At 45.7% G+C, this 12797-nt stretch overlaps 1 protein-coding gene across 2 annotated transcripts in view; it reads right to left on the bottom strand.

Moving 5' to 3' along the window:
* The window catches only part of LOC147710079 (butyrophilin subfamily 2 member A1-like), a 552967-nt gene that overhangs the window by 150679 nt on the left and 389491 nt on the right, over nucleotides 1-12797 (bottom strand). For both annotated transcript variants that reach the window (XM_086920785.1, XM_086920786.1), the window contains 2 exons: nucleotides 3324-3344; nucleotides 2573-2596 (listed from right to left, as the gene is read on the bottom strand). In XM_086920785.1, the coding sequence (XP_086776911.1) occupies nucleotides 2573-2596; nucleotides 3324-3344 (45 nt within the window). The remainder of the gene's footprint in view (nucleotides 1-2572; nucleotides 2597-3323; nucleotides 3345-12797) is intronic.

Raw genomic sequence — 12797 nt, 5'->3', positions numbered from 1 at the left:
CTCAGAATAGTTACACATATGCCACAAAGGTCATGAATTACAGCTAAGGGAGACAAGCAGGAGCCAGGCTGGAAGTTAAAATCCATTAATCAGCCCCTAATTCATTATTGTCAGTTGGGGCAGGGCAGGTGTTGTAACTAATTTTGCAACAATGAAAGCACTTAGCAAGTGCAAAAGATCACTAATCAGGGCGCACTAAGGAAGCAGGTGCCAGCTAAAAAAATATTCTGTGACACATTAATCAGCCCCAAATTAATTCAGGTCACTTGAGGCAGGGAAGGTGTGCTTTGCTTTGCCGAAAATAATGTACACTGGACAACCAGAGGGTGTGGTGATGAAACAGAGGGTGGCATGGGTGGGCCAGAGGGTGGCATGAGTAGTCAGAGAGTGGCAGTGGTGACAGAGAGTGGCAGTGATGAAGAAGAGTGTCCCAAACAGGTTGGACACGTAGAAACAACAAGTTCGCAAAACTTGCGACCCGACAGGTAAGTTCGCAAATTGCGAAATTGTAAAAACCCTCGCGAACTGGCAGAAACACGGGCGAACACAAAAAAAAAAAAAATCCGCAAATTCGCGGGAATTCGCGGATTTTGCGGATTGCGAGTTCGCAAATCCGCAAATTCGCGGATTGCCAATCCGCAAAATCCGCTCATGCCTAGCAAGATGTCACTTCTGCTACCTCTTGTATTTTGGAGAATCAAGGTCTATGATTTTTCCTTTAGCTCTTCCTACAAGCAGATAAGATAATTTTCAGAGCTCAACTAACATTGGGTTTAGATATTACCTGTCACCAAAGGAAGAAAAGAATAAAGGTAAATGAAGGCCCTAGTTACATTAAAAAGTATTTACCCAACAACTGGTTTTCTTTTTCATAATGAAGAACTTGTATTTGCTGTTGCCTTTTTTCTCCACCAGAAAAATATATTTGCTCTTGGGGAAACCCTTTCCTGTACACAACCCCATTTTTGCCAGAGTTCCAGGACCATTCCCACTTTCCAAAGGGAAGCTCTCACACACCGAAAATAAACAATTGTGAGAACACTTTGACAAATGCTTGTTCTTTTTGCTTAGAGACCACGCATTGTAAAGAGAGTCTGCATAGGTTGAAAGTTGGTTTTTGTTCAGATATAACTATGATTGATGTAACAATATATAGTTATGATTTTTAAAATTTTGTGTTTTTAAATAGGTGCAATAAAACTGTGTCAACAATAGGAGAGACTACTTATTAACCGTGTCCTGATGAAGGTGGTCGTATAAACTGTTTTGTTAACAACGAAACGCGTCAACGCTTTGTGTGTTGAGAGTTATATCCAAGGAACTTTCGTGGCCCTACCTAATTACTGAACAGTGGACTTCTAGACATTCTATTGATTCTTGTTGGGATAACCACCCTATGATGTTTTTAATGTTTCACGTGTCATTTGTCTCTCATATATTTTAACAAGGAGAATTTTATTCTATGATGAACTATTGATAATTAAAAAAATACATTGTTTTTGTAATAATAGTTATAGATTCTATCTTTGTGTTTTTACAATTGTTTACTGGGTCAATGTTTGTGATCAATGTGAGGTACTGAAGTGTCTTTATAGTTGGCAGTAGGAATATTGTTGAGTGAAATTCGAGAAAAATATTTCTTTAATCTGGTCCAAGAGAGCTTGCTTTGATTATTACCTGTGGTACCCTGTCTCTTGTATAGTGGGGTCACTCCCTGTTTTTCTATATATGGCATGAACAGCAAACAGAAAACAGTACATTACAAAAAAAAGATATAGGGTAGTCGGTACTACAGTTGTAGACACTTTTGACAATGACCATATTGTGCTTTGAAGTTCACAAGAAATTTGTTTCTGTGAATTTTATATTTTTACAGTTGTTTATTTGCACATATTACATTCATAGTTCTAACAAAAATATTTTGGAGCCTCATAGGAAAGGAAGTCATCATGTTTTGCCTTTTTAGGCACACAGGCCTGAGGCTTTCTCAAGGCTAAAAATCCACTGTCTGTAGGGCCATGGTGTGCTGCATAATTCAGGGTAGAGTCTGGAAAGTTGATTGAGTGTGCTATGAAATGTACCTAAAAAAATCCATGTATTCCTTCAAATATAAGTACATCAACAATGACCAAAAAGTATTGTGTGCTTTAAAACCCTGAATAATGTCTGTTTTCTCTACAGATATTTGGGAAAGATCATACCAACAGTTCACATTTTTAATGATTGGAGATAGCCAGGGGCCATAACTCTCTAAAAATATACTTCAGGCAACTGGCCTGGCATCTAGTCATGGAAGGATTTCCACATTTTAGATCTTTAGACAAGAAGTCACTAAGGTTCCTGATTTTGATGCCACAGAAACTGCTCCCAAGCTTGAAAAAATGAACTGGAATCGATGTTTTTCTGTTAAAGTTACAGCAAAATACCACTTAAAGAGATCATAATTGCTATATTGAGAGAAAGACCTTTTTCTTTTGGGAGAAGGTCTGTGTGCACAAAAACAAATTAATATGAGTTCACTAGAATTTTCTTTTATAAGATCCATCAATTCTTGCTCAATTTATACACTTACCTTTCACTGCTTTAATTAAATCACCTATCGGAGAATATATAGAGAAGAATATTATAATCTTATTTTGAGGATGTGCAATTGATTTCTACATTGCCTATCATTGAAATTAGACAGATAAAGGAAAACCCAGAAAGGGTAGTATTGGCTTTCTGGGAGGATTTTTAAATATTCAAATTACTTTTTGCAAAACAAAATGTCTGAAATGTGATATTCATAAAATATTTCTGTTGATAAAGCATATATATTTTACACTTTTCAAACAAACCCATCATGTTTACATTAATTATACCTTTCTAAAATCCCTCAATCATTGGCATGGTATTTTGAAGTATATCATATCAGTTGCCTTGCACTATAATGGTTAGAAGTCTGTAAAATAGAACTAAATTCAATGTCAATGCAGATTATAAAAAGGTTTCTAAGATATGTAATAAACAATATGTGCAGAATTTATAAACCTTACAGCTATTTTTATAAACCCTACTGTCATTTTCACATTATTTCTTTTGATATGTCTGCTCTGACAGACAACAATAGGTTATGAATTTCAAAGCGGGCATTTCTGAAGATTTTCAAACTGGCGTCAAAGAGACTTTTTTTGTTTTGTGTTGCTGTGTAGAGTAGGCATTGCCTTACTCACTGGATAGAGGACTTCTGTTGTTGTATATAGGAGACATAGTCTAGCTAATAGTCTCTCTATAGAGCAAAATATAGTTCTCCCCCACTCTTCGTTCAATGCAATATCACATACCTTTGTCCTTCTGGAGAGTGTCTGAAATAGGGACAACAAATGTGTTACTTGTGCAGATTTTATACTCAATTATTCACAATTTCATAGGTAAAATTCCAAGAGTTATTTCACACTTGAATATTACGACAACAATGTTTGAGTGTAATTCCCTGAACTCAAGCTATTCACAAACATTGCAGTATGATGTTAAAAATGATGAGATTGAAAACTTCCCACCACAATGAACATTTGACAGGCAGGGTTAAACAGAACAAATGAATCTGCATTTGGAACATTACAAGACCTAAACAGTGTGCACCATCTCAGGGACTGTGAAAGAAAATTGTGTATGTGCGCAAAATCAACTTACATGATGCATGCATAAAATTGCACCTAGAAACATATTTTTTACAATATTATGATTAAAATAAGAAAAGAGCAATAGATGACATAAATAACACACACAATGAAATATTGATACTCAAAAATAGGCCTGGGGGGAGCTCATGGAGTTCTACTAACCGGAATTCTGCAGAGCAGCCCAAAAACTCAGCGAGATTCTGCGGAATCCAACGTGTGGGCGGAGATGCTCAACAAGCCCATTCATGTTACATTTTTGACATTTGTATCTCCTAAAGGGGAGTAATTCTGTTACGGACTGAAGAGGCTGGAATCAAAATAACATCTCTGCAATTAATTACCTCCCAGACCATGAATTACCACAAACGGAATAGATTACATTAGGCGTGATGCAGTTGGTTAACTCTTCATGTGTGGTAATTCTTCAGCTATATTCAAATTTGTCGCCTTCATTTGTATTCGCGCACGAGGTATAATTTCCGCATCAGTGATGCCCTTTAATGGGGGGAAGGGACAAATGCTCTGGATAGAGTGCTTTGGTTTCTTCACTTGGGTGTTTGCTCGCATCAGTTTATCTTTAATGTTTTTGGGTAAGATGTATCAAGCAAAATTGCAATTGCAAATGGTGAAATTTGCACAATTTCATCATTTACGATCTGAATATCGTAGTGTGCAAAGTAGGGAAGAAAAAACCCACTTGCAAAATCAGGAATCGCAAAATTTGCAATTCCCTATTTTGCGCACGCATTTAAAGGATCGCAATTTGCGATTCCCTAAATGCTATTCTAGTAGCCATCGCAAATTGCAATATAACTTTAAGGAATCGCAAATAACCACCAACTTCAAGTTGGTGGTAATTTGAAATTCCCTAGAAAAATGCACATTTTTCATTTTTAGGTCTCGCGTGTGTTGCAGGGCAGAAAGCCTTGCCCCTCATTTCCATTTTCCGGAGTCACCGTTTATGCTAAATGGTGGCCTACTATTGAAAATGAGGGTTTTTGGTTGCCGCCCTTTGGCTTGCGATCGGACTGGGTTCCCTGCTTCACGTCTGTTTGAAGCACTTTCTTACCTTTAGGGGGCCATGTGTTTAACCCTTCCCATGAGCCACGGTTCTCGTGTGCTCATGACGAGCGGAGCTCGTCATGACCGTTAGAACGCTCACACGCGGGGCTAATTCCCCTGCTTTGCTGGGCGTTCTAAGGAACGGGCGTGGTCATGACAAGCTCAGCTCGTCATGAGCACACGAGAACCGTGGCTCATGACGAGCTGAGCTCATCATGAGCACCGGGAAGCTGTGCGCGCCCCTCCTCCCCCCAGCACGGCAGGGGAATGAGCCCCGCAGGCAAGTGGTTAAACACATGGCCCCATAAAGGCAAGAGATTGATGCTTGTTTTCTCTCTAGCTGGGTGAGGAAATGGCTCTGATGAACTTTGAACTCCTCAATATAGGGTACATATACTCATCACAATGGAAAAATACATCGATTCATAGGTCCGTGGAGGATCGAGCCCTCAGGTCTGCGCATGCGCACTTCGACAGAAGGGTGTGGTTAATAGAGCATACAGGGGTAACCGGGGAGGGGGTGTACCCCCACGGTAAACAGGCCCTCTGCGTATGCGCACTCCCACAGGAGGGCATGGTTAATAGGGCGTACGGGGGTAACCGGGGAGGGGGTGTACCCCCACAGTAAACGGGCTCTCTGCACATGTGTGCTCCGACAGGAGGGCGTGGTTTAAGTGATAAGGATCTGACACCAGTTAGTGACCTTGCCGTAGGCCCAAATATGATATGCAGAAAACAAATATTGTATAATGTGTCTGTTACGTTAGATTCGGATAGGAAATACCTTGTACTAGAAGTATGTTAAGGTTAGCCATCTGATATCTGTATATATCAATTGTAATAGAATGTCATGGAACGTTTTCTGTGTAATTGTGTAAATATTGTTTATTTCAATTTTTGACCTATTTGTATGTTTTTAATAAATACGGCTGGGTGTTGTTGTACGACCCCCCCTCCAAAAAAAAACCCTCTCATGTCCTGGTTAATAATGTTGGTTAACGGAAGGGTGGGGGTCCTCTGGCAGTCCCTGGCCAAAGCGCTTCTTTTCAAATATGTGTCTTACAGGTGCCTGCAGCAGTGCGGGGACACGCGGAGGTTCAAGAATCAAATGCAGATTGGAGAGGGTTCTCGAGATGGGGTCTGGGGCCTCTGGAAGTGGAACGCCGATAACTACATCTCTGGCTGAACCCACCGGGCTGTCTTAGGCTCGAGGGACTGGTGAAAACTGGCCGTGCGCACTGGTTTTCGCATAATCACGTCACACAATGAGAGAGTGATATAGACACGCCTGCCTAGGGGGTCAGTCCCCATATAAATCCTTATTGTTCAGCACGTACTCTCTTGTCCAGTCGAGCGCCCTGAAGCTGCAGTGCACAGCACTGTACAAAACCGTCTAAACATAAAGCACTGGATTGTAGACGTTTACAATTGTCTGTCACCATTACTGGCTTCTCTATTCCTCCCAGAGCGCTTAGAGAGGAGTCGAAACACAGCACGCAGCTCTTGGAAAAAATACATGAAATACGTAACTGTATTAAAGTCAGCTGAATACACCTACAGTTTGTGCCTTTAATATCAGAATTCCTTTGCTCCCCACATCCAATCTTGCCTCAGGGCTGAAGCCTTGAAATCCTCACTCACAACAATTACATCAATTTTATGACCGTGGAAATGATGAAAGCCTCGCCTTCTTAGTTGGCGCTATAGTCCTGGACATCCAAGCGCTGTTTGATGGCGGTGCTAAGAAATAACAGGAATTGCGCTTGGTGGCAACAGATGTATATTTTATTTCCTTCCGCGTATAACAGCCCTGCCAGGATTTTTATCCCGTCTCCCTCGAGATACCCTGAGGAGTGAGCGGAAGGAGCTACAACCCACCGAGCTATCGCTTGACGTATTGCCCGCAGCAAAGTGGGATCGAAATGTCTGAGGACGAGGATACCCAGAAGCGCATCGCTGAACCCCGTCTTCAAGGCGCTGTAGCTTCTTCCCTACTCTGTGTAGGAATACCATCACAACTATTGGTAATGAGGATAGGATTGGGGAGGAGGAAGATACATTAACTAATGGCAATGAGGGTGAGACCCCAATCACTGGGGAAGATGGCGACCCCGTAACAGCTGGAGAGGAGCCCACACGCTAGAGGAAGGGTGAGACTATCGCTAGTGGAAGGAGGGAAGAAGGCTAAGATGACCATCACCAGGGAGGATTCTGGTTCCCCATCACTGGGGAGGTTGGAGTGGAGGGTGAGATCCTAGGGAGCTGGATGACACGAGGGAGCAGGGTGAGACACTGCGACCTCTGGGCTTTCAGTAAGAACCACCATCTCTCTGCTTAAGGTGATAGCATTATCCATTCTACTGGGGTGTGGGGTGTAGAAACAATGAAAAGTGGGTTCCAAAGTACGGTTTGGGGGCAGATGGCGGGGCTAAGAGACAATTCGCAATAGGTTGCCCCGTAGGAATAGCACCAGGATGAGAGGTATGCCAAAATGTAGGGGTAGGTAAGGGATGTGGGGTACGGCGGTCTGCCCTTGGGAACAGAAGAAAAAAAAGGAATCTCAGAGTTATCTGTTAGATTTTCCCGAAACAAGATGGTCAGACATTATTGAAAAAACAAAATATCATATAGAGGATTAGTTACGCCAAGATTAATGGCCGGTTATTAATCTCAAACTGATTAAAACATTCAAAAATTCAATGATCCGGCTCTGATGACTCCCGGACTAGCCTTTTTGCATCTATCCCTCTGCACTACCCTGGCATGTATGTCTCACTCTCACACACATGGCTCGATGAGCGACATCCCTGTGAGATATGGACCTCACACACTCCCTCGGGTATGGGGTCTCACTCACATTACACAAGGTTCGATGGCCGACATCTCCAGGAGCTATGGACCTCGCGTCATCCCTGGAGGTTGTGGTCTCGCAAACCCAGTATTGGATGTGTGACATATTTGGGAGCTGTGGATCTCACTCCATCTCTGCCGGTAGAAGTGACACTAACGTACCCAGGGCTGGGTGTCTGACATATGTAGGAGATGTGGATCTCACGCCATCTCTGTCGGTAGAAGTGGCCCTCACGTACCCAGGGCTGGGTGTCTGCCATATGTAGGAGATGTGGATCTCATGCCATCTCTGGGGGTGGGTGCACTCACGTACCCAAGGCTGGATGTCTGGCACGTGTAGGAGATGTGGATCTCATGCCATACACTGGGTTCGATAGCTGACATCCTCGTGATCTATAGGCCGTGCGTCATCCCTGGGGAATGAATCCTCACATACCTGGGGCTGGATGTTTCACATACGTGGTAGACTTGTATCTAATGCCGTCACAGGGGGTAGGTGTATCACTCACATACCAGGGGCAGGGTGTATGGCACCCTCAGGAAATGTGGAGCTCGCACCACCCCTGAGGGCTGGGGGTGTCACATACCCAGGGCTGGATGTCTGACATATGTAGGAGGTATGGAACTCACACCTCCCGTGGGAGCTGAGGTCTTCTCTTACACAGAACTAGATGGCCGACATTCTGAATAGATATGGACCTGGGTCTCACCCACCCAGGGTTGCATTTCTGGGATGTGCAGTAAATGTGTCTATCACGCCTCCCTCCCCCAGGGAGTTGCAGTCTCACTCACACACACAGGGTTCGATTACCGGCACCGTCGAGAGATATGGGTTGGGGTCTCACTCACATAGCAAAACCAGGGTTGACTCGCTGGCAGTTGAGGTCTTACTCACACACACACACACACACACACACACACACAGGGCTGGATGTCTGACATATGTAAGAGATGTGGATCTCACACCACCCGTGGGAGCTGAGGTCTCACTCACATGTATAGGGCTCCTTGGCCGACATCCTAGATAGATATGGACCTCGCGCAATGCTTTTGGGTTGTGGTCTCACATACCGAGGGCCGGATGTCTGCCATATGTAGGAGATTTGGATCTCACGCCTCCTTGGGAGTTGCAGTCTCACTCACACACTAAGGTTTCGATAGCGGCCATCGCCAAACAAGCAATTGCAATTGTGGAAGTTTGAATTTTTGGTGTTGTAAATGATTTTGTTTTTTTATTTATGTTTAGGTGTTTGGAGTGGACTGGATGTATGTTGTTTGAAGTGGAATTATGTGGTTTGAATGGAATTATTGGTTGTTGAATTGTGTGAGGTGGAATTCTGTGGTATGTAGTGTATTTGTGTGTTGTAAATATGTGGTATTGTGAATAGATAGGAATGAGAGCTGTATAAAATACATAGAAAGTAAGAATGAGAGGGATAGGTAGTTTGTGTATGAAGAGGTTTAGCGAAGGAAGAAAAGAAAGGAGACAAAAAAAGGAATTGGTACATGAGAAGGACAGGGAGTATGAGGAGAAGAAGAGTGGGGTTGAGGTGATGTAAGTAATGAAGAGAAGGGAAGGAGGTAAGGAAAAGTGAAAGGAGTGAAGGAAGAGAAGGAAGAGAAGGAGCGAGGTATGAAGCAACTGTAAGCAAGTAATATCTGATGAAAAGGAAGGACATAATGTGTTAGAGCGTGGATGTAATGAAGAAGAATGAGAGAGAAAAGAGGACTAAAAGATTGTATCTATGAAAGGCAGGAAAGGAGTGGAGTGGAGTGGATTGGAGTGGAGTGGAGTAGAGGCAGAAGGAGGCCAGTAATGCTGTACGAGTATTGTTCTTCATACTATGATTTTTTTTTTTTTTAGGTTGACATATCGGTTCTCCTGTTCTAAATCTTACTTTCCCAGAACTTAAGCCCAATTGTAATTATATGCCATGTCTAAGCCCTGCTTCTGAATTTGTTTTTGAGATCAGAGTCACAACATATAAACCAGCAGACATAGTGGAACTATAGAAACTGCATAAGCGGCAAAGATATTGACAAATATAGACAGCGACCTCTGACCCTTCTCGCAGGCAGGTCGCTCCCCACGCTGCTGCACAGCTCTGCCTGCATTGATTTTGCCTAATCTTGTATTTTTCCCCTTTAGTGCCCAGACTTGTTTTTAATCCTCTGTGCCTAACTTGCTTCCTTGCACAGACTTGTTTTTATTCCTCTGTGCCTGCACTTGCTTTCTTGCCCAGACTAGTTTTTATTCCTCTGTGCCTGTACTTGCTTTCTTGCCCAGACTTGTTTTTATTCCTCTGTGCCTGTACTTGTTTTCTTGCCTAAACTTGTTTTTCCTTCCTGTGCCCGGTTTCCTGCAGCACCCGCCCATTTTTCCCACCGCTGCGTCCCTGCGGCCCGCCCCCTGCAATCCCATTCACAAAGATATTGACAAATATTGAGAGCGACCTCTGACCCGGCTCGCAGGCAGGTTGCTCCCCACGCTGCTTCATGGCTCTGCCTGCATTGATTTTGCCTAATCTTGTATTTTTCCCCTGTGCCTAACTTGCTTTCTTGCCCAGACTTGTTTTTATTCCTCTATGTCTGTACTTGCTTTCTTGCCCAGACTTGTTTTTATTCCTCTGTGCCTGTACTTGCTTTTTTGCCCAGACTTGTTTTTATTCCTCTGTGCCTGTACTTGCTTTCTTGCCCAGACTTGTTTTTATTCCTCTGTGCCTAACTTGCTTTCTTGTCCAGACTTGTTTTTATTCCTCTGTGCCTAACTTGCTTTCTTGCACATACTTGTTTTTATTCCTCTGTGCCTGTACTTGCTTTCTTGCCAAGACTAGTTTTTATTCCTCTGTGCCTGTACTTGCTTTCTTGCCCAGACGTGTTTTATTCCTCTGTGCCTGTACTTGTTTTCTTGCCTAAACTTGTTTTTCCTTCCTGTGCCCAGTTTTCCTGTGGCACCCGTCCATTTTCCCAGCGCTGCGTCCCTGTGGCTCCGCCCCCTGCAATCCCATTTTACGCCCCTCTCCCGCCTCCCAGCTGCTTCTCCCTCCCACATCTCCTCATATGGAGGCGACGCAGTGGCTGCGCCCGTCCATGCCTTGACCGTGCTCAGTGCCTGGACTCCGCGAACGCCACGACGCCCGACACCGCTACGATTCCAGAACCCTCCATGCACTCAACACCGGACGATCACACACCTGCTTCCTGGCCGCCCAGAAGCGCACCCACGGAGCTTTCACCTGGCGGAACTGCTGCTTCACAAGCATCCGACAAACCATGCTGCCTACCAGGAAAGAACCCAACCACCTCAGATGCATCCTTCTCAACACCCGCTCCGCCCGCAAACACACCGTTGAACTCTGGAACCTACTCGACTCAACCTCCCCAGATGTCGCCTTCCTGACGGAGACCTGGCTGAACCCCGCCTCAGCACCCGACATAGCCATAGCCGTCCCCAGAAGGCTACAAGATCACCCACAGGGACCGCACCAATGGAGCAGGAGGAGGTATCGCCATCATCCACAGGAACACTCTCAGAGTCAAGACCAACACCGACAACACCCTCAGCCCCGCCGAACACCTGCACTTCCAGATCCACACCGACCCCAACACCACCCTCAGAGGAACCCTCATCTACAGATCCCCCAGACCCTGACCACAGTTCAGCGACGCCATCGCCGACTTCGTCAGCACACACGCCCTCGCCTCCACGGACTACATCTTCCTCGGGGACCTGAACTTCCGCCTTGAGAACAACAACAACACCAACTCCACCACCCTGATCGACAACCTAGCACACCTCGGACTCAGACAACTCGTCACAACACCCACCCACTCTGCCGGTCACACGCTTGACCCCCATTTTCTCCACAAGCCCCCACGTCTCCTTCAACCACACCACCGAACTCCACTGGAACAACCATCGCTGCATCCACTTCACCTTCAAGAAACCCACCATGCACCACTGCACCCAACAGATTCCTTGCCGCTGCTGGAGCACAGTCACCAAAGACCAGCTAACCACCACCTTTGCCCAGAGCCCACCCGCTGACCCCACCGACCCCGACACCGCCACCCACAACCTCAGACAGTAGATCAACGACTGCGCCAACACCCTCGCACCGATCAAGAAACCCTCCAACAGTCACAAAAACAAGAAAGCCAGCTGGTTCACTGAAGACCTCCAGGCCTCCAAGCAAACCTGCCGAAAGCTGGAAAAGGTCTGGCTCTGTGAATGAACACCGGACAGCCACGCAGCCCAGAAGAACACCACCCGCAGACACCATCACCTCATCAGATGCGCCAAAAGAGCCTCCTTCAAAGACCGCCGAGACAACAATGTACTCAACAGCAAAGAGCTCTTCAACAATATAAAGGAGCTCTCCAACCCCAGTTCCAACACCAACGACGTCCCACCCTTGCAAGACCTGTGCGACTCGCTGGCCACCTTCTTCCACCGCAAGATCGCAGAAATCCACAACAGCTTCAATGCCACGACTTCCCCAAAAACCACTGAGACCTCCACCCCCACATCCACCATCCGCACCAACCGCCTGCTCTCCTGGACCAACATCAACGACGACCACACCATCAAGATCATGAACACCATCCACTCCGGATCTCCGGCAGACCCATGCCCACACCGCATCTTCATAAACCCAACACAGCCATCGCACCCCATCTCCGGAAAGTCATCAACACCTCCTTTGAGACAGAAACCTTCCCGGAGAGCTGGAACCACGCCGAGATCAACGCCTTACTGAAGAAACCCAAGGCGGACCCCAAGGACCTCAAGAACTTCCAGCCCATCTCCCTGCTCCCGTTCCCAGCAAAGGTCATCAAGAAGACCGTCAACGAACAACTGACCCGCCACCTCGAGGAGAACAACATCCTGGACCTTTCCCAGTCCGGGTTCCACAACAACCACAGCACCGAGACTGCCCTCATCGCCGCCACTGATGACATCAAGTCCCTGCTGGACAATGGAGAAACGGCGGCCCTCCTCCTCCTGAACCTGTCAGCCGCCTTCGACACCGTCTGCCACCACACACTACAAACACGCCTCCACAGAGAAGGCCCTGGACTGGACCATCTCCTTCCTCTCCGGTAGAACACAGTGCGTCCGCCTTCCCCCTTCTGCTCCGAAGCCACCGAGATCATGGCGTACCCCAGGGCTCATCCTTCAGCCCAACTCTGTTCAACATCTACATGGCACCGCTCTCCCAC

The sequence above is a fragment of the Lissotriton vulgaris genome, chromosome 5 (genome assembly GCF_964263255.1).
Source record: "Lissotriton vulgaris chromosome 5, aLisVul1.2, whole genome shotgun sequence".
Classification (NCBI taxonomy): Eukaryota; Metazoa; Chordata; class Amphibia; order Caudata; family Salamandridae; genus Lissotriton; species Lissotriton vulgaris.
This window is presented reverse-complemented; position numbering and strand designations above follow the sequence as displayed.